The sequence below is a fragment of the Gossypium hirsutum genome, chromosome D12 (assembly GCF_007990345.1).
Source record: "Gossypium hirsutum isolate 1008001.06 chromosome D12, Gossypium_hirsutum_v2.1, whole genome shotgun sequence".
Lineage (NCBI taxonomy): Eukaryota > Viridiplantae > Streptophyta > Magnoliopsida > Malvales > Malvaceae > Gossypium > Gossypium hirsutum.
Window position 1 is genome coordinate 61,967,441 of NC_053448.1, and position 20,700 is coordinate 61,988,140.

General features: G+C 33.0%; 4 protein-coding genes across 6 annotated transcripts; 1 reads left to right on the forward strand and 3 right to left on the reverse strand.

Annotated features, from left to right (window-relative positions):
- Nucleotides 1-1,269: 1,269 nt before the first annotated feature.
- Nucleotides 1,270-4,160, forward strand: LOC107947273 (alpha-L-fucosidase 1). The gene is made up of 3 exons (XM_041107717.1): nt 1,270-2,051; nt 2,150-2,389; nt 3,416-4,160. The coding sequence occupies exons 1-3, from the start codon at nt 1,501-1,503 to the stop codon at nt 4,083-4,085; spliced, it is 1,461 nt and encodes a 486-aa protein (XP_040963651.1). The 5' UTR covers nt 1,270-1,500; the 3' UTR covers nt 4,086-4,160.
- Nucleotides 4,161-6,105: 1,945 nt separating this feature from the next.
- Nucleotides 6,106-12,793, reverse strand: LOC107947274 (DEAD-box ATP-dependent RNA helicase 7). Of its 2 annotated transcripts, none has more exons than XM_016881867.2 (14): nt 10,238-12,793; nt 9,892-10,026; nt 9,671-9,811; nt 9,445-9,556; nt 9,244-9,314; nt 8,974-9,128; nt 8,791-8,899; nt 8,595-8,696; nt 8,449-8,509; nt 7,674-7,842; nt 7,498-7,594; nt 7,250-7,344; nt 6,983-7,116; nt 6,106-6,471 (listed from the first exon to the last, which is right to left on the reverse strand). In XM_016881867.2, exons 1-14 carry the CDS (start codon nt 10,727-10,729, stop codon nt 6,230-6,232), a joined length of 2,115 nt encoding a protein of 704 aa, XP_016737356.2. In that variant the 5' UTR covers nt 10,730-12,793; the 3' UTR covers nt 6,106-6,229. The 2 variants fall into 2 exon arrangements, with proteins under 2 accessions (XP_016737356.2, XP_040963652.1); XM_041107718.1 differs by having other exon boundaries at nt 8,791-8,902.
- A 202-nt stretch (nt 12,794-12,995) lies between these two features.
- LOC107947279 (embryo-specific protein ATS3B) lies at nt 12,996-14,656 on the reverse strand. Its single transcript, XM_016881872.2, has 3 exons — nt 14,462-14,656; nt 14,234-14,341; nt 12,996-13,417 (listed from the first exon to the last, which is right to left on the reverse strand). Exons 1-3 carry the CDS (start codon nt 14,582-14,584, stop codon nt 13,094-13,096), a joined length of 555 nt encoding a protein of 184 aa, XP_016737361.1. The 5' UTR covers nt 14,585-14,656; the 3' UTR covers nt 12,996-13,093.
- A 3,049-nt stretch (nt 14,657-17,705) lies between these two features.
- On the reverse strand, nt 17,706-20,080 carry LOC107931030 (xyloglucan galactosyltransferase XLT2). Of its 2 annotated transcripts, XR_005922005.1 has the most exons (3): nt 18,255-20,080; nt 18,064-18,111; nt 17,706-17,979 (listed from the first exon to the last, which is right to left on the reverse strand). XR_005922005.1 is itself a non-coding variant. In XM_041107719.1 (2 exons), exon 1 carries the CDS (start codon nt 19,818-19,820, stop codon nt 18,267-18,269), a length of 1,554 nt encoding a protein of 517 aa, XP_040963653.1. In that variant the 5' UTR covers nt 19,821-20,080; the 3' UTR covers nt 17,706-18,111; nt 18,255-18,266. The 2 variants fall into 2 exon arrangements, 1 of the variants encoding a protein (XP_040963653.1); XM_041107719.1 differs by having other exon boundaries at nt 17,706-18,111.
- Between the last annotated feature and the right edge of the window lie 620 nt (nt 20,081-20,700).

Here is a 20,700-nt window from a genome sequence, read left to right on the forward strand (position 1 = left end):
CATACTCGTGCTTGAAGGTTGATAACAAATTTAAAAGAGTTTAGGGAAAATTAGGTTTTCACATTCTATTTAAAATATGAGACAAGTTAGAGTTTAAACCTTTAATGTCTAAGTTCGACTTGAGCCAACCCATTTCTAAATTTGTAATATTTTATGTTATTATCTTTGTGTTGGTGTTTTGTTTCCTCTTTCTACCAAAAGAGTGGTACAAGAACCGAACTTGAATAAACAAACCTTTGTTCATGTTTCATTTGTTTATTTTTAAGTTTGTTCGTAATCGTTAGAAATTTCAAAATTTTTGTTCGTGTTCGTTTATTTAAAATTATACGTGTTTATGTTCATTTACTTAATGCTCATGAACATGTTCATTTAAACAATGTTCAAGAACAATATTCATGAACGATAAACAAACAAATAATAAATAAGCATAAATATTTAGATATAAAATAGTCAAATATAAATATTAATAATCATATTATAAATAAAAAAGCATACAAACCAAAATAATGTTATTGATATATGCCAATGGAAAAATAAATATGCTTTAAACGAACATAAACAAGCTTGTTCATGAAGATAAGTGAACTAAACAAGCTTTGTTCATGTTCATGTTTAGTTCATTTAACAAACGAGCCTCAAAACCTTGTTATTGTTCATTTATTTAACTTAATGAACAAACAAAAATCGAACTGTTCATCGAACCCTCTGTTCATTTACAGCCCTATCTGTTGAGAGCCATGTTTGGTTCACATAGGGGGTGCCTCGATTGGTTCAAGTGGTACCATACTCCAAGTATGTTGTCTATAAGTCTTAGGTTGGTGGCTCAAGTCTCTCTGTGCACGAGTTAGGTTATCCACATAATTGTTATTACGCCTTACACTGACACCTCTCCCGTAAGTGTTGCAATTTAAATCTCCGTAGCTCCACCAACTGAGATGCTCCCTCTTTATGAACTATACATGGATCTCGACATTGTTGAGGCTCGACTAACAGCCCGATAGACGACAAATCAAAAATTTCTCTCTTTAGACCCCCTTAATAAATATATTAACATCATACATAAGCCCGACCCGAATTTAACTTAACCCAACTCATCACTACGTGAGGACTACTATGGAATAAAACAGGCTGCCCACACCTCCAACAGCAAGGCCCCGTCTCCCCTCATTCTCTAATATTCCCTAATTAGGTCAAGATGACACATAGGCTTACATTTTTTTAAACAATATCTCATTATTATAGTACGAAATATTATGAATTACACGTGCCTTGTTCAACTTCATACAATTTGAGAAGGACAATGTAACCCGTGAATGCTGTCACTAAATTCTGTAAAGAAAAACAACAAAAGCTTTCTTCTTTCTTTCATGCTTCACTTTTTTGCTTGTCATCGAATCTGCAATACCCTCTTTTTGTTTGGTCCCATTATCGTCTTATCATCTTATGCTTTTTCTCTTTTCACCACTTCATTATTAGCAAACAACCAAGTCCATAAACTTTATGGCTAAGTTTTGGTATTTGGTATGCATGATCACATTCCTCGAGCTGTCAAAATTGGCTATTTCCCGGCCTGAACAAGTTCCAACACCACCACTACCAGTGCTACCACTTCCAACATTTTCACAACTCAAATGGCAACAAAGAGAACTCATAATGTTCCTTCATTTCGGTGTCAACACATTCACAGACTCCGAACGGGGCACCGGCAAAGAAAACCCATCAATATTCAACCCCGCCGGCCTCGATACCAAACAATGGGTCACCGTAGCTGCCGAGGCAGGGATTTCTCTAATGATCCTCACCGCAAAACACCACGATGGCTTCTGCTTATGGCCTTCTAAATACACCGACCACTCCGTTATATCGTCTCCTTGGAGAAACGGCCACGGCGACGTTGTACAAGAGTTCATCGACGCTGTCAAGACCCATGGCGGCGGCGGCATCGATGCTGGGCTCTACCTTTCGCCATGGGATCGTCATGATAAAAGATACGGACATGATTTGCAGTACAACGAGTATTATTTAGCTCAGTTACAAGAACTGCTTACTAAGTAAGATTCAAAAACCAACACTCCTTTCTTTTTCTTTAAATTATATTGATCTTTCTATATATTCTGATCATTGAAACATTTTGACATACATTTGGCAGATATGGGAGTGTGAAGGAGATATGGTTTGATGGATTCAAGGGTAACAAAGCTAGGAACATGTCTTACTACTTCTCTGATTGGTTTGCAATGGTGAGAGAGTTGCAGAGTTCGATCAACATATTTTCCGATGCCGGTCCTGATGTACGGTGGGTCGGGAACGAAAAAGGATCCGCCGGAAACACGAGCTGGTCTACCATAAATAGTACCTTGCTGTCGATCGGAAACCTAAGCGTTCTCGAGTAATTTTCTAAACTTGGAAAAAAAATTATCTTACATAGATAGAGTAATGGTAACATGGTAAGTTATTTTTTATTCGTTTAATTAAAATAATCATTAATTTTATATTTTTAGGCCATAATTACAACTTTTAAAATTGACAAAATAGTAATATTAACCCTTAAAAATTATATATTTTGTTTATTTAGTTTTGATTCTAAAAAGTTAACTCTCAATATTTATATATTGTGTAATTTAGTTCCTCATTTTTTCTTTTTCTTTTTTACAGTTTTGCTTTCTTTTTTTCTTTTTTGTAATATTTTCACCTAAAAAGCGAAAAAAATTATCAATTAAATTTGAACAAAAAAAACTATATATGAAAACACCAAAAAAATTAAGATAATAATTTTCATATTTTCTCAATCTTTTAAAATTTTGAAAAATTATAAGATTAAATCTACAACTTAATATATAGTATAGGACTAGTAGTAAAATTTACCCAAATGGATTTCTATTATTTAAGTCAGGATTAAAATTTTATAATCCAAAAAGTACATAGAGTCTAACGTATACATATAAAAGAGGGACTAATAGTAAAATTTGACCAATCCAAAATACGGGTGTTAATTTTTTAATGTAGGTTAAGTGTATATAATACTCATTAAGGAAAGACCCTTTCCTTTCTCCCTTATCCCAATCACCTTTTTAGCTTTTCTTGATTAATGATTATTAAAACATGTACTTTAGACTTTCGATTAAATTCGAAGTTTAATTTAGTTATTTATAAAATTATTTGAATTTAATTTTTTTTGTCCTCGTAACTTATTTGATTAATAGTTGTATTCCATTGTATTGCACTATTTTATTAACAGTAAATCTATTTATATGTGAATTTTTAAGTTAAAATGATTCGAATATCAAAATCTACAATTCGCAATTTATTTGATTAGTAGGTTCATCCCATTAGTTGACACTACTTTATCAAGTGTGAAATGTGTGATTAAAAGTTCCCCAACTAACCACCTCTTTTTGTATTTCAATAATGCAAGCTATCTCAATACGGGAGATCCAAAAGGAACCAATTGGTTGCCGGCAGAGTGTGATGTTTCAATCCGAGAAGGATGGTTTTGGCATAAATCACAATCACCAAAGATGTTAAGCCAGCTTCTAGACATCTACTACAAGTCAGTCGGTAGGAATTGCGTCATGTTACTCAATGTACCGCCCAATTCAACCGGACTCATATCTGAATCTGATATTCATAGATTAAAAGAATTTCGAACCGCGATCGATACGATATTCTCCACCAATTTAGCTGAAAAATGTACTGTTGAAGTTAGCAACCAGAGAGGAGGAAAGGGTGGTGGGTTTGGTCCAGAGAACGTGTTGGATAATGACCATGTATGGACGTATTGGTCACCGAAGGAAAATAAAAACGAGCATTGGATCGAAATAAAGGTACCCAATGCCGAAGAAGGAATGAAATTCAATGTGGTGAGGATTCAAGAACCAATTGGACTAGGACAAAGGATCATAAAGCATGAAATATATGTGGATGGTAAGAAAGTGGTGCAAGGGACCACAGTGGGATATAAAAGGCTACATAGACTTGAAAAGGTACTTCATTGTAGGGCTGTGAGGATTATTGTAAAGGAATCAAAGGGATTGCCTTTGATATCTTCAATTGGTTTGCATTTAGATACTTATTGGAAACCCTAGAAGTAATTGGGTTTTCAACATTAATATAGTTTAGTTTTTTTATTGGAATAAAGAAATGGTTTAATTGTGCTTTAAGTTCTTGTATTTTTCATACATTTCAAATTTAGTTTCTTTTTTAATTTTTAATTTTGAGAAATGTAATCCTGTTAAAATTCTCAATAATTCATGTCCATTATAATGTTTGTTCTTTTATTACATGAATATTAAGTATTTTTACCATTTCAAAATATCACACCAATAAATTTAATTATGTATTAATAATTAGATCTAAAATTTTAAAACAAAAAATATAGAAAAAATAAGAATATTTAAAATATATTTTAACCAAATAAATGCAGTATCAATATTTTTTTCTTACGGGAAATACAGTTTCAAGTATTCTAGAATATAATTTTTGATTCTTGTATCACACTATCAAACAACAAAACTTGCTCAATAACGCTTCAAGTTAAAACCTATATGGTAAGCCCCAAATTATACACACACTTCATAAATGTTAGATTGTTTGAGAAGAGTCACTTTATAACTCTTCTTTGACTGGGAGGAGAAATTGTTATATAATTATAATTAAAATGACCTAACCTGGGGTCAAGCTCGGAATCTGACCTGGTAATAAAAGGCGACAGACATTCTAAAGGGGATTTCTTCTTCTCTGGCCCAGAACACCATCCTCCCTCATTGTGAACCTCTATCTTGACTTCCGTTGATACCTTGTATTAATAATTTTGAATCTCTTTTTTTTAAATAATATGAAGGAGAAGATGATATTAATACCAATATTAAATTAGATTTGATAATAATAGTTGTTGTGCAATTTTAGTTGCCGGTTTTTTAAGTTTGTGATCTTTAAGGATGATTGGGATGTTGGTGGATTTGTTCATAAAAATGGCTTAAAAATAACTTAAAATATTAGAAATAATGATTCCGCTATATAAAAATATTATCTTTCTTAAAGAAATCTGAAATATTTTTTGTAAAATCTGAAAATATTCTGCATATCGAATGAAGTGAAGCTGGCTGTCTATTTATTATTTATTTAATAATAAAGTGTGGGGGTCCATTTGAAAGCTTTCTTAATCTCAAAAAATACGTGTCACAAATTTATATGTATATTTAAGTCACTACACGTATCACAATGTAAAATTGGGTGCTGAAACCTTCACTTCAAATATATATTAATGAAAAAAGCATTCCAAATTTATAATTACTCTTATACGAGACTCTAAGTCAATAAAAACTTTGATAATTTTAAGATTTGATTTTTATATTTCATCTTATGAAAAAAAATGTGAATTTTCTTCTAATTTTTCTTAGTTAATTAAATATTGAATTAATTATTTTATTTAATATTTTAAATGATAGATTTTTTTCTGAGTTATTTTAATACCATTTTGTTTCACAACTATATAGCAATTCCAAGCAAGGAATTGTTATAGATTTATATATATATACAATGTCTCCTTTTATTTGTAATGTTATTCTAATCAAAAAATATATTTAAATGTACCTAAATTTCTTTATTGTTGCAATAATGATATGGTATCAATTAAATTAAAACTTAAACCACATTATTATAAATTTTTTGTAATTTTCATTTGATCAAAATTTAGTGTGTAAAATAATGTGAAATCAAAATTTAAATTTATTTTAGATTTTAAAAATATTATAATTGTATAACAAAATATACAAATATAACCTTTATAACAGTTAATCGATGATATTTTTGAATATTTGAATATTTAGGTTCAAATTTAATATTTTAATTCGTTGTTTGTTTATATTCTATTGTGCATATTGATTTGATTCTATGTTTTACGGTAAATTCTCAAAAAGTTTGTACATATATTTCGTCGGTTTATATTTCCAAAAGTATTAACTTTTTTTCCTTATGGTCTGTAGGCAAAGAATATACATATTTAGATGCAAATTTTTTACATCTTCACCAACATGGGGACTATGAAAAACAAAACCCCTTTGAGGAACACTGAATAATCAGATAAATAAATAAAAATACGTAGGCTCATTAAGAACATTTTCTTTATCTTCAGAAATAATTTTGCTTACAAAAACCTTAAGCAAGCTATTTCCCTTTAATTTGATGACTGAAATCAAACCACAGATATATATATATATTTAGTGAGCTCTCACCATTTCTTACTACTGTAGCGGCCTCGCCCACCACCCGAAAACCGATCGTTTACTCTATCAGAAAATCCACCTCGGCCACCTCTGCCGCCAGAGAACTTACCACCACCACAACTTCCGCCGCCGCCGCTTCTATCACCTCTTCCACCACTGAATCTCCCTCTTGACTGGTCTCTTTCTTGTAAACGTGGCAATTTTTTCTTCAACGTCTCTAATCTAACATTATTTGCATTTTCAGCACCTGAAACAAGAAGGCAAACGTGTAATACCTAGACAGTAAAGTGTTGTCTACTAACCATGAGCAATGAATACCCACAATGCCTTACAGGACATAGGTCGAACCTCATGAAGCACAAGTATAAGTTCTCTTAGTGGGTGATTATGTGCAACGCGCATCATTCGACATCTCAAGCACCTCAACAAGGCACTCTAGTTTTGTAAATCTATTGCCTCTTTAGGCATTCAAGCTCTCAACAGAATTGAGAGGTAAAATTTTCGAACGTGTTGGGATCTACTGACTCTAAGACAGATGACATTTTGTAGGTTTCTCTGAAAAGAATCAGAAATCCTAACAACTAGCCGGTAAATAAAGGAAAACTAAAATGAAAAAAGAACTTGAACCAACACCAATCACATAACTTGAGGGAAACATATACACATTTTTATATACTGAAATGAATGCGCAGGTCAGGCAACAACAAAGAAGCAGCATATCATATAATCACAAATTCAATCATGAAAAGAAAAAATACCAGCCAGAAATGTTCCGACATCATCTTCTGCAACATCAAATACTGCACCCATTCCATCAGCAGTAAGGGTCAGTCCCTGCACTGAGTGAACCTTTTCCTCAGGCAAGAATCTTTTCAACACACCAAAAACAAATCTAAACATCAAAAAAGAAAAAAAAAAAGAATCAAGTTAGGAGAGTTCATCAACAAAAAAAGAAAAAAAAGACGTGCGTGAAGAATTTCATCAATTACAAAAATACACAACTGAAAAAGGTTACATGAACTTACGAAAGTGTGTAAATAGGTTTTCCAGCTTCAAGAAGTAATGTAACATGGTTCTCCATAGATGTTAGAAGGGATCTACTCTTTATTTCAGAATAACCCTGAAAAAATCATGCAATGGTTAGGTCCTTTCAACCAAATTGGAAAGTAAACCAGGGTTAAATTATCACTTAAATAATGCAAACACTAGAAAATATGATTTCATAATATGAAGAGCATCAAAAGGTCCGGTACGGATGAGGAAGAGAACTCACTGCAGCCTTGGCTAGTGCTTTGGCAAGTAGATCTTCTGCTGATAAACCAGAAGTCTCTAATAGCTCCTGAGCAATGGACTTGAAGGCAGGAATTACACTGTAATCTCATATAGGGTAAGATTTGAGTTGACAAGTTACAAAGAAGAGATAAAATAAAATCATTAGCTAGTGTATACCTGTCAGAGACTTCGGCTATTATTTTGGCCGCTTCTACACCAGCAGATTTAGCTACATCAACTGGCTGAGGAGCAGATATGTGCTCAAATTTCACTCCAGATTCTCTTTCTATCTTAGATATGCTCGACCTTTTAGGATCATAAAGCATGACAGCAACTCCAGTATTGCCTGAAATTTTAGTTACTTTCTCGGTATCACTTCAAATTTCAATAACAAAAACTATAAATAAATAGATAAAAAAATAAATCTCTCTAGTTCTCTCAATTTTAAAATTGAGCAAATTGACTCCTCTAAGAAGAAATCAAAATAATTTAATCCCTGTTAATTTTGAAAGTGAGCAACTAATACAATTAATCACAAAGTTAATGTTTTCCATCAATTGTACATGATTTTAATTAGTATAATAATAAATTTAGCCTTCAAAGTTTACATATTCTGTCAATTTGGTCCTAATTTATAAAACTTATCCTGCAATATTTGTATAAATGTGTAAATGTTGAGGTTGAATTTATTAGAATTAAGGTCAAAATGAAAAAATATGTGAACACGAAAGTTAAATTTGTTACTATACCAATAAAAAAATATATACAATTGATGGAAGACATTAACCCCATGCGTAATTATCCTTAGTTGCTCACTTTCAAAATTGATAAGGATTAAATTGCTTTGATTTTTTTAGAGTGACCAATTTGTTCAATTTCAAAACTAAAAGGGACTAGAGAGGTCTTTTTACCAAATAAATAAATATGAGCGGACTTATAAATTATAATGCACCTGCTCTCCCTGTTCGTCCAGACCGATGAATATATGCTTCTACATCACGCGGTGGCTCACACTGCAACAGAATTTAATGCTATATAAACATAAAGGAATCGATAACACATTACGAGCTTTTGTAAAACATGTGTATCCAAATATACCTGGATAATTAACTGCACGTCATTGATATCTAATCCCCTTGCCGCCACATTTGTAGCCACTAATGTCATGAACTTGCCTGACCGAAACCCATTCAGGGTGACCTGCAAGCATATATAAATGAGAATGGTAAAACAAAAGAATTCATTTTGCTTTAAGGAAAGCAAGAAAAATGATATTTTCTACATAACACTTCACCTCACGTTGCGCTTGCTGTATGTCCCCATGCAAAGCTCGGGATCCAGGCAATAAGCCAGCCAGCTCCGAAGCAGAATCTTTTGTCTCAGTGAATATAATAGTACGTCCACTGCTGAATTATAGCCAAATCATCAACCGGAATCTAAGTTTTCAATGTAAATTATTTTAAAACTACAAACTGACCTGCTATAACAACGAATAATATCTGGGATCAACTGTGATCTTGCAGACTTAGAACAGGGTAAAACAATATGCTTAACACTGGTACTAGCCTTCATCTTCTCTTTACCAACAAGATCAACAGTCTTCTTACTTGTTTTAAGAAATCTTGCTGCAATCTGGCAATGAAAAAGAATAAAATTCATGATAAAAAATGAAGAGGAAGAAATCCAAGTTAACAGTTTTATTTCGGATAATAAAATCCTACAACACATGAACAGTTAAGAAACATACACCCTTCACCCAGTCTGGCAAGGTGGCACTAAAAAGAAGTGTCTGAACCTTACTTGCATCCTTTACCTTGCCTGGAAAATTAAATCATTACCATAAGTAAATCACAGTACAGTGATGCGCACTGGGATAAGTGGTATCAATAATTGGAATAAAGGTACAAGCCTGTGAAAAAAGTAAAACATCATTCACTAAAATGCATACCTAATATAAGTTCAACGTCATCAACAAATCCCATTCTCAGCATTTCATCCGCCTCATCAAGAACTCGAAATTTCAATGAACCTAAGTGAATATTCCCCCTCTCTATGTGATCCTGCAACACTTGCACTAGGACATTTAACATCCTCAAATAGTAAAAATATTTCAATAAAATAGATATAAAATTTAATGACATCTCTAAACTAACAAAACCTCTTGAGCAAGTTACCTTTATGCGGCCGGGTGTCCCGATAACTATATCAACTCCTTTCTTCATTTTCATCTCTTGGGTGTGGTACGGAGCTCCTCCATATAAACAACATGATGTCAACCCCACCACCTCGCCATAAACTTCAAAGTCCTCGAAAACCTATAAATGAACGGGCTAGTTTAACATAAACTTCACAAACAAAAAGGCACCATTGAAGAATTAGATTAGTAGCACTATACCTGTTTAGCCAGTTCCCTAGTTGGTAAAAGTACCAGAACACTTGGTGCCCTGCCATATCCATTCTTCCTTGATGCTTTTACAGTCCCGTTGGTTAAAGACTCCAATATTGGCAACACAAAGGCCAGTGTCTTACCCTGCACAATAGCAAACAACCATAAACCAGGCCAACAAAGCTTAACAGCCATAGTGCATCAATCACAGTTAAACATTAAAAGTAAGCAAATAGAGAACACAATTTGAACCATACATTTCATATGATATTTCTCCAAGAAAAGGTTCCTCTTCATAATTCGAATCAACAGATCAAATAAGTACATGCATTTTTCAAAAAACGAAGATTAATACCTGACCGGTACGAGCACGGCCAACCAAATCAGTGCCATCAAGAATAATATCAAAAGTCAAGGCCTGAATAGGAAACAAAGATTCAATCCCCTTCGATTTAAGTTTCTTCCTAACTGCTTCCGAGATCCGAAACCTCGATACCAAATTCGGATCCTCACTTTTACCTTCATCCTCGTCATCCTTCTCCAATTTCTCTTTGTTTTTCTTTTTCTTCTTCTCTGTCACTTTCACTTTTACCTTCACCTTCACATCTACCGGCTCGACGATCTCCGAGCTCGTCTCGCTCCTTTCGTCCTCTTCTAACTGAAGCTCCGATGCCTTCCGTTTCTTCTTACTCTTCTTTACCTCCAAATCGTTTTCATCTTCGTTAACCTTCGGATCCTTCAGTTTCTTCACTTTCTTATCGGTTTCTCGATTTTTTAAGGCGAGTTTATTCTTCATCTTTTTATCTTCTTTCTTGTGTTTATGATCGGATAAAGCTAATGAAGGCATTTTAGATTTTAGATTGTTAACAACTGAAAATTAAAAAAAAAATGAAAAAAAGAGATGAAGATCTGTGTCGAAAACAAAAGAAATGCGAGAATGTCTCAGCGAAGGGAGTTTCTTTCTCTTACTGCAATAGTTTATGTGGCAGGTAAGCGCGGGAAGGAAACCGGAAGAGCAAATAACAATATTAATGAGGTGGATTGGATCTGGACCGTTGGATTTTGAGACTCTGCAGTCTTGGATGTTCGCCGTTAGATCTGGGTTGTTAGTTTTGACCGCCTTGAGTAGAATATGCTTTTTCTGTTATTCTAGTGTAAATATTTACGTAATCATATGGATAAAGGCCACGTCATCTCAAAAAAGCCACGTCATCTCTTTCGTTAAGAATTTAATAAAAATTTTTATAATTAAATGGTTAAAATTGAAATATACTAATAATCAGGCCATCATTTGTATAATTTACCTATATATTATCATGATTGTAACCCCGCATGATGCACACTAATTCCAAATTGATGAAAACATCTCCCACACAAAACTTTGTAGAATCGTATCTGATTTTAAGCTCTTTCATTTTATTATTTTATACTACTATTATTTATTAGGGTAAACTATTAAAATAATATTTTTGTTTATTCATATTATATTTTAGTTATTTAGGTTTGAAATGTTACGTCTTAATCACTTATGTTATCGCGTTGTAACATTTTAAACACTAAATCATTAATTATTGTTAACGGTGATTAAACCATCATTTCAAACACAAAATTTAAGTTAATTTATACAATCGATCCCTATATTTTTTTCGTTTTGAGTAATTTAGTTTTCTTCTTTTATTTTTTATATTTTTTTCTATTCTTTTCTGCTTCTCCCTCCATTTTCCTCCCTACTCCATTTTTTAACATGGTTTTTATTTTTATTTTTTCTATTTGTTAAAATCAATCTCTATACTTTTATTTTCTTGAACAATTTAATTTTTTCGAGTGAGGCGGGATTGAAAATTTAATTTTACTCGGATCATTCTTGAATTGCACTCCAAAATTTGAACCAAATTCGCACATAAAACCTAACTCCAAAATTTTATGAGCTTAATTAAGCTTTTTAATTTTAATTAATAATGATCTCAAATCCAACTTGAACTAAAATAAAAAATGAAAAAAGAGCAAGCAATGGCAGTTATGGATACCAATGTCCGCAAGCTTCTTTGGTCACCATCTTACTACTACTGACTAGGAGCAAAAAATTGTTTTAAGAGGTCAAAAATGAATAAAAATAATTTGAAAGGCCAAAATGCATTTTTACTATTATACTAACTTGTGATTTCCTAAAAACTAAAGGAACCATATAAGCAAATTTCCATTTTGGAGGTCAAAGTTATTGCCTACCCTTCTCTCCACAGTCCACCCCTGCTACTGGCGCCGATAAATAGGTTCTGCAACGTCACGGTAAAGTGGTAAAAAAATTGATTTCAAGCCTTTAGTTAACATCAGTCCTGAACTTGATCCGTAAAAAACTATGACCCCTTCCATTTTCTCTAAAAAGAAAATATATTGATTCTACAACATTCAAATTATACACGGAGAATTTACTCTAAAGCTCTCGCTACGACTGAATCGCGTGAAGTAATAAAAGATTTGATTTTAAGTTTTCAATTGACATCAATCACAAGTTTGATCCCTAAACAACACCTACATTTTTCAAAAAAGAAAATATATATAGGTTCTACAACATTCAAAATATGCATGGAGAATGTACTCTAAAGCTCTCGTTACGACTGAATCACGGTGAAGAAATAAATGACACATTTTCTAGTATTCAGTTGACCTCAATCCCGAGTTTGACCCCTAAACAACCCTTAACCTTTTCCCTTTTCAAAATAGAATATATGTAGATAGATTCTACAACAATCAAAATATGCATGGAGACTCAGAGTGAAGTAGTAAAGGACTTGATTTCTAGTATTCAGTTGACCTCAATCCCGAGTTTGATCCATCTATAGGTAGATAAGTAGATAGATACTACAATGTTCATAATATGCATGGAGAACGGACTCTAAAGCCACACGGCTCATATGCAAACTAAGTTGAATACTATACTCTCTACCATGCTCCTTCACAACAAGTTGGGGACTCCCATTACGACAAAGAGAAGATGTGCCACTATCCTACAGAAATCGCAATGAAACATAAAGATATGCAGTTCAACTACCGGTATGCAACGGTCTAGAATTCTTAACAGGCATTAATTACGGTGCAAGTAGCTAGAACCGAGAGAATAACAATGTCGATGCCAGCATGTACTTCATAGTTCAAATCACATTCTACAAATCTTTTCGGATATAGGTATAAGGGATACTTTGACAAGCCATGGTTATATGAGTGCGTAGAGTACAAACCAAAGAACAACAAATAAGAACGATGTCTGGCCAATCCATCGATGCGAAGAAGAAGCGCTATTGCAATAATTAAATCCATACCAAGTGTCACCTGGAATGAAGGTGTCATAGTAAAATGTAACAGCCCTTGAATTATAGCCATAAATCTTCACCTGCTCCGGCTTCCAACCATCTGGTCCAGTTCGGTAGAGATAAACATAGCAGATCTGATACGCACATGGTCCTTTAATCTCAAACTTATCTGAAGAACATTGTTCAAATGCCCTAGACGCTGGATCATCCAACCTCGGCACATATATCTGATTATCAAAGAATAAAATCAATATCCTTTAGCCAACATATTTTCCCTTGCAATAGATCAACCTTGAGCCATAGAAAAATTCACCAGAAATATATATTATGATATTTGATACACAAAGTTTTCCCCCTTTTTTTCATCGAAATTTGAAAGTGAGCCACAAATCAGCTTAAGACATAGACTAAGCAGCCATCATCATCACAAGAAGCTAATATCTAGTTCAGTAGGGGAAAAAACAAATTTCAAGGAAATTTATCATCTTTAAACCACTTGAAGTAATCCCTCAGGGATTTTACCATTAAATATACCATTTGATACCTAAGTTTAACTTTAATGTTCAATTTGGTACTCAGACCAAACGGACCATGTGGCTCATTAAATGTTTGACATGTGTGCTATAGTAAAAAAAAAGCTTATGCGATAAATTAAACATTAAAGCCAAACACAGCCAAAAAAGTAACTCAGGTATCATATTAAAAAATTGTACCAAAGTGAACATCAAGAAAAAAACTCAAATACCAAATTAAGCATCAAAGCCAAATTCAAGTATCAAACCCTAGTTTTATAGTTCCAAAAATTAATCAAACTCTAATTTCTCTCCTCAAGTAATTAAACTCTAACCCTATAATTGTAATAACTAAAATTTCCTATGGAGTTGAAACTAAACCCAGAAAAAAGGGGGAGGGGGCGCGGAAAGCATCTTAATTCACAGTAACATTGAAAACCACTAGCTGGTCAATTAACAGATAATTCTTAACCAACAAGCAACCATGGTAATGAAAAAATCAAATTGGGGAAAAGGGAAAAAAACTCGAACCTGGTTACCATAGGCATCACCGAAAGCAATACTGATTTGATCTCGAGTGTAACTAGTTGATGAACAGCTCGTTGTAAAAACCACCGAGTAAGAACAGCTCCCTAAATTCTGTTCTCAATTTTTTTTTGTAGTTGCAATAAAAAATTGGGAAATTTATTTTCATTCATAAGAATTTAAAACACACACGCATACATAAATTACGAGAATTTCATTGACATGTAAAGATACCTGTATATAACTGACATTGAAGGACTCAAAAGCTTGAGGCTTTTCTCTGATCGATTTAGCTTCACAATGGATGAATATGAAGCCAAAATAGAGTAAAACAATTGATGCTTTACTCATTTTCATCGAAAAATAAAACCCACTTTTTCTTTTTCCTGCACAAAAGGAATAAGAAAGGTTGATAATGATAACCAAAAATAACCAGCACATTTATGAGGGTAAAAACAAAGGAAAGGTTAAAGCGGACTGTACACTTGTCAATTTAGAATAATTTTGAATAAATTATTATTGATAAATAATAATAATAAATCAATTCAAAAAGTGAGGGTAAATATGTCCTTTAGTTTACATGATCGTTACGATACTTTCTTTGAAGTTGAAAATTGGGGATTTGCTTCCCTTTGTGGTGCCTATCAAAATACGCCTAAATCCAATCCAATCGAGTTTTATTTTTATTTAATTTTGTTATATTTATATTTCGTAATTACGCATCCTATATACAACTCAATTTTGATGAATTTAAAATTAATACATAGATAACACATGACACTTTACGAATGATTAATGATATTTCTTTAAAGGCCTACAAAATATGAGGATATACACTTCCTCTTCTCGAGTATTCTCTATTCTCTCTAGTCTCTCATTCTCTTCAATCCTCTTCACTAACCCCCCTTCTAATCATTTTAGAATCTTGTAGTTAAGGTTGTTTGAATTAGGTAAGATTAGTCAGTTAAAACAATTGAAAGGGGAATCAGTCGCAGTATTGATTCTAAGAAGGACATTAAATCAATCGATTCGAGAATTGGTATGGGCAAGTTGAATCAGGTATTTTATAAATTTTTAATAGTTTATTTATTTGAAATGGAATGATCAATTGAACCAATGAACTGATGACCTAACCGATTCGATTCAAATAACCTTGTCTCTAAATTTTCACTCTTTAAACGAACTATCACGAACCACCACAATCTCATTTTTGTATTAACAAATTTACAATTAATTTTTAATAGATAAAAATATTCAATACATGTTCCAATTCTTTAATATATAGAGAATTTAATTTAATTAATATTATATCAACAAATCTTTTCAATCTTTAGTTTTTAATATATATATAGATTAATTAAATTATCAAATCTTGAATTATTAATTCTTATGGTTTAGGATTTTATTTTCATATATGCATGGAATATACATTGGTTGCCAATTATTTATCGAAATAATTGCATATGTATAATATCAAGTTTGTAGGTAACGGCTTATGGTGGCTTTGGATGGACGGTGGGGTGGGGTGTGGTGTAATGCGTTTAACTTATTTTTTGTCTTACATTATAATATTTAATCACACCGCCACCGTTGTTTTTACTCTAACAGCAGATAAAAGCACCGCCCATTAGAAGTTGAATCCTTCAAGCTTCAACTTTAAACCCAACACTATAGAAATACATTTGTTTTATTAAATAATTAACAACTACATTTATTTTGTTAAATATTTTGGTTAAAACAAAAAAAATTGAAGTATTTTAATTCATGTTAATTTTGAAAGTGAGCAATTAAGGATACTTAACCACAATATCAATGTCTTCCGTCAATTGTATATAATTTTGATTAGTATAATAACAAATTTAGCTTTCAATGTTTACATGTGGTCATTTTAACTTTAGTTCTAAAAAATTAACAAATTTTTCCTCAACGTTTACGTAAATATTGTGGAATAAATTATTAAATTACGAACAAATTGACAAAATATATAAATTTTAAAAATTAATTTACTTTGGTTTTTTTAAAAGGGTGATTTTATTTAATTAAAGTTGAGAAAAACTGGAAAAAAAAATCTTTTTCCCAATTATTTTCTAGATTTCATATATGGAAAAACGAAAACCTTCATTTTATGTGCATAATTTAGATCAAATGTACCATTCTGTGGAGAGAAACCCAACAACAGCATTTGAGCGGGTCAGTCTCAGCTCAGGTTACTGTATCTTGGAACAAAAATTTCCCATGCCATTATTTAATTGTAGCTGCCTATTTCAACTTAAAAAAAGACAAAATTTTATCAAAACTATTTTATATGGTGCAACATAATTTTATAAAGTAATTTATTTTGGTACTTTATTTAATTTTTCTCTTTTAATCTTTAAATTTATATTATTTCTCAAATAATTTAAAAAAAGTTTACGTTTATTGTGACAAACCTACTTTTTAAAATTAAAAAAATAATTTCATGTATATATCACATCAGTAAAATTAAAAAATATTAATTTTTAATTATTTTAAAATTTTAAATAAAAAACTAAAATCACATTTTATAAAATTGGAAGGCCAAATAAATTATTATCCTTTTTTTTAAGTAAACATAAAACATATGTTTTTTTTCTATAACACATTTTTACCTTTTAATTATACATATACGGTAAAATAATAATTTTATATAATGGAACACGGTAACACAAACAATTATCATAGCTCCATACTCACTATTAAAAAAAAAGAAGAGTTGCAACATCGCTAACTCATATCCGTCGCCAAAACAGGGTACGGAGCATTATCGAAGTTTAAGAAACAAATACAGTTAATTCATGGCATTTACTATTTATATCTGAAACCAATCATACTCAATCAAGTTATCCCTTAAATGGACCCTCGAGGCCCAATTTATGTGTTAGAAACCAATCGGAACTAAATTGGAAACTCAGAAAATTTTTCGTGAAATTTTAAAAATTTTCCTAGGTACAAGGGATACACACCCGTACCAAACACCATTTTATTTATCTTTATTTTTACTCTCAAAAAATGCTTTTAGAAATCAATGGTCCTGGGTGAGAGTTCAATCCTCGTATTGAGTATGCAGTAATTTTAAAATTTATGATCAGTGTTTATCCTCTTAATAAACCTATAGAATGAAGAAAATTAATTACTGGACTTACTACGATAGATACTTCGAGAAAAAAAACTTTTAAACAATTAGAAGTATTTAAAAAAAAATCGAAAAAACTGAATACTCTGGGTTGATACTGAAGTTATATTTTCTTTATTTTAAGATACATAAAGGGTTGATGTAAATTTTAACCTGTGAACATGAAGTGCAATGATGCAATACTAACTTAAACGACTATATTTACTTTGTTTTCTTTTTATAATTAAGAGAGGTAATAAGATTGCCAAATTTCAAACACAGGCTCACGTCTATAGAAGAGGTTATCAACAACTATAAAACATTATTACCTGAACTTGAGTTCCACTATATCACATAATCACATAAAATTTTAATTATTAAATTCAGATCTTCAGAGTAATGGCTGAATACATGTAACAATCTAATATGAAGATCCAGGTGACTACAACAAATAAATATATATTAGGACTTTTTTGGGTAATGTCATGTATTTTTATTTCTTTATCATCTCTAAGATTCCAAATCCAATCATAAGCCAAATTGGGAAAAACAATACCTTTCTTCCAAAATCAACTACTTGGCTTTCATTGTTACCACTGAAACTGCAGACAAATTATGCCATCTGCACAAATACACACAGCCCCTGAAACCCAATCTACCATTTTTTTCAAGGAAAAAAAACATATGTTTGATGAAATTTTCTTACCTGCTCTGCAACTCTGATACTTTATCTTCCCCAACAAAAACTTTACATCTGTGTAATTTATATTATTACTTATAAATAACCATGTACTATGTTATATATTATTATCGTATATAGAGAAATACAAATACAATCATGTCTTCCCCTGCTCTGTTCTTAAAAAAATAAAAATGAAAAAGAAAGAATCTACGTACGTATGTATATAATCATTTCCATTTGAATCCAGGCTGCTCCTGTTCTTTAATTCTCTTCAAAACTCCATCAATGGCGATATCGAATGCATCCTTTGTATTGTTTAAACCCTTTTCGGGTTTTGCATAAACTAATTTGGGAATGTATTGAATCACTTTCTCCCTCATTTGGTTTATTTCTTGTTTGCTGTAACTTTGAAGAACGGTTTTAATGGAGGAGGTACCGTTTTTGACTAAGTCACGGTGGATGAAAACAGAGTATGATTTGGGGTCATTGGGTAAGAACCATTGGTATTGAAGGTAAGCTGTTCGATGCCAGAAAAAGACCGGGATCGAACCGGCGATCATACAGTCGAAAACGGACCGGCGGGTGAAGCTGTCGCCTCTGGGTTGGAGACAAAAATCGGAATCTAAAAATTTCTGCAGGATGACGGAGGTGCCGTTGGAACAACGGCTGCCGGTGCAATCCGCGGCTTTGCATGAACCCGAAGCGTTGTTGCAATGGTTGAGGAGTAAGCCTCTGAAATCGTTCTTGATGGCGGCGCGGGGAGCTCCGACGAAGCAAAAGAGGGTTTTACGGCGGCGGTTACGGACGAAGTTTTGCCAGTGGACGATATCTGAATCGGACCTTGGGTGGAATCCGGTTGGGTAAGGGACGACGACGTCGAAATAGTCCCAAGGGTTCCGTTCAATTAAAAGCCGTGTGATGTTCCTCATACCCGGCATGTAAATACAGCTGGAACCCCAATCTTCGTTTTTAGACCGCCGGAAATCCCACGTGATACGACCCATCGTCATGAAATGATCCCAGCCGTCGGAACGGTTCCAGTACGGTTGATCCTTTATCCATTCCAACATCATCTCACAGTACCGATCACGATCTTTCGAACTATACCCAAGCCACAAGTATTTTCCGACAGCGAGTCCGGCATAAAACGGGATGTAAAACGCCATCGCGGAATCCGGCTCCGTCGTCCGGCACTCGTGGCTTAAGACACGGTTGTGGTAAATAACTTCCATGGCGAACTGGTCAGTCCAGTACCAAGCTGGAACCAAACCCTCCGGTATGACGCCGGATAATCCGGCGGCTTCCCTCCCGAACCCACCGTTTGACAAAGCCTCACAACGCGAGTGCCATGGGTCTAAATCCGCACAGTTATCCAACAACTCCTTGTTAAAAACAGCCGGCAAGTCGTAAACAAATATCCGACCCGACGAACACCGGTCGGGTGGAGAAGAAACGGTGGAGGAAATCGAAATGTTGGCGGATTTTGAACGATGCGTTGAAAAGTTAGCCGGATTTTGAACGGGTTTATGATCGTAAGACAAAGGGGAAGGAAAATGGGTACGGCGGTGAGAAAGAGGGAGGCCACGAGCCATAAGGAGGATGATTATTTGTAACGACACGATGACGAGAAGAAGCCATAAGCGATTACTGTTGGGGAAAACGAAAGAATTTTGTGACCGGAAAGAACTCGACGAGTTTTTGCGTTCGATTGAGTTCAATTCAGGTGTGGTTGTGGCTTTCGTCGTCGAAGAAGGGGGTTTTGGGGAGTGAATCGGAAGCATGAAGATCACTTATCGGAGCAGTCGTTTTGGAAAAGTTCCGGCGGAGGTAAGTGACCGAAAAAAAAGTGATAGTGAGCTGAGTAGCGGGATTCGCGGCGGCGATGGCGGTTGTAAAAGTGGCTAAATGAAGTATCCACAGTCGAGACCATAGAGGAATTTCGTATTTGTCTTTGTATAGGCAGTAGCCACAATGTTAATGGCACGTGGCTTGGGTTACTAGCTGTGAGGGCAACCGACAATGTGTGATGCTCTCACTGATTTACATAAACCTTCATAATGGGTTAATATAGTATTTAATACTTTAGTTTTACTCTAATATTTAATTTGATATTTAAAATTTTTAAATCAAACAATTCAATAAAATATACAGACATTTAATTTTAAAAAATTTAAGTATCAAATTAAATATTAAAATTAAAATAAAATATTAATTTGGGATAAAAAAACTTAATTATCAAATAATATACTAACACATTCATTATTTAATTTATAATTTATAGATAGGGTAAATTTATAAACAAATAAAAATTGGGCATTTAAATTAAAATTAAGTTGCCAATAAAACCTTACCATATCCGTATCAAGTTTATTTTCGACAATTATCGGTGGTTCAATTTTAACAGCACCATGCCCCACTATTCTCTCTTCAATTCCTTCTTTTTACCCCTCTTGATTAAGCTAAATCCACTTGACAATTCAATTTCTAATTAAGCATAAAGTTAATTTCTAATTGTAATCTTTGTTTGATATTTTGGGGATGGGTATAAATACAATTATATTGACTAACAATAATAAATATATTACAACCAAATTAAATATCACAAAGTATAAATCCTTACCTAATATTAAAATATTTCTGAATATGATTCACATGTGGTTA

What these genes read in the sequence shown, in the direction of transcription:
- LOC107947279 (XM_016881872.2), bottom strand. Translation starts at nt 14,584, where the DNA reads ATGAAAATGAGTAAAGCATCAATTGTTTTACTCTATTTTGGCTTCATA. An exon ending in TCAATGTCAGTTATATACAG is followed by an intron (nt 14,342 to 14,461) that starts GTATCTTTACAT and finishes AATTGAGAACAG; the next exon opens with AATTTAGGGAGCTGTTCTTA. An exon ending in GTGATGCCTATGGTAACCAG is followed by an intron (nt 13,418 to 14,233) that starts GTTCGAGTTTTT and finishes TTTGATAATCAG; the next exon opens with ATATATGTGCCGAGGTTGGA.
- LOC107947273 (XM_041107717.1), top strand. Translation starts at nt 1,501, where the DNA reads ATGGCTAAGTTTTGGTATTTGGTATGCATGATCACATTCCTCGAGCTG. An exon ending in TTACAAGAACTGCTTACTAA is followed by an intron (nt 2,052 to 2,149) that starts GTAAGATTCAAA and finishes TACATTTGGCAG; the next exon opens with ATATGGGAGTGTGAAGGAGA. An exon ending in GGAAACCTAAGCGTTCTCGA is followed by an intron (nt 2,390 to 3,415) that starts GTAATTTTCTAA and finishes CAATAATGCAAG; the next exon opens with CTATCTCAATACGGGAGATC.
- LOC107931030 (XM_041107719.1), bottom strand. Translation starts at nt 19,820, where the DNA reads ATGCTTCCGATTCACTCCCCAAAACCCCCTTCTTCGACGACGAAAGCC.
- LOC107947274 (XM_041107718.1), bottom strand. Translation starts at nt 10,729, where the DNA reads ATGCCTTCATTAGCTTTATCCGATCATAAACACAAGAAAGAAGATAAA. An exon ending in TGCCAGACTGGGTGAAGGGT is followed by an intron (nt 9,129 to 9,243) that starts GTATGTTTCTTA and finishes TTTCATTGCCAG; the next exon opens with ATTGCAGCAAGATTTCTTAA. An exon ending in ATAGCCGAAGTCTCTGACAG is followed by an intron (nt 7,595 to 7,673) that starts GTATACACTAGC and finishes ATGAGATTACAG; the next exon opens with TGTAATTCCTGCCTTCAAGT.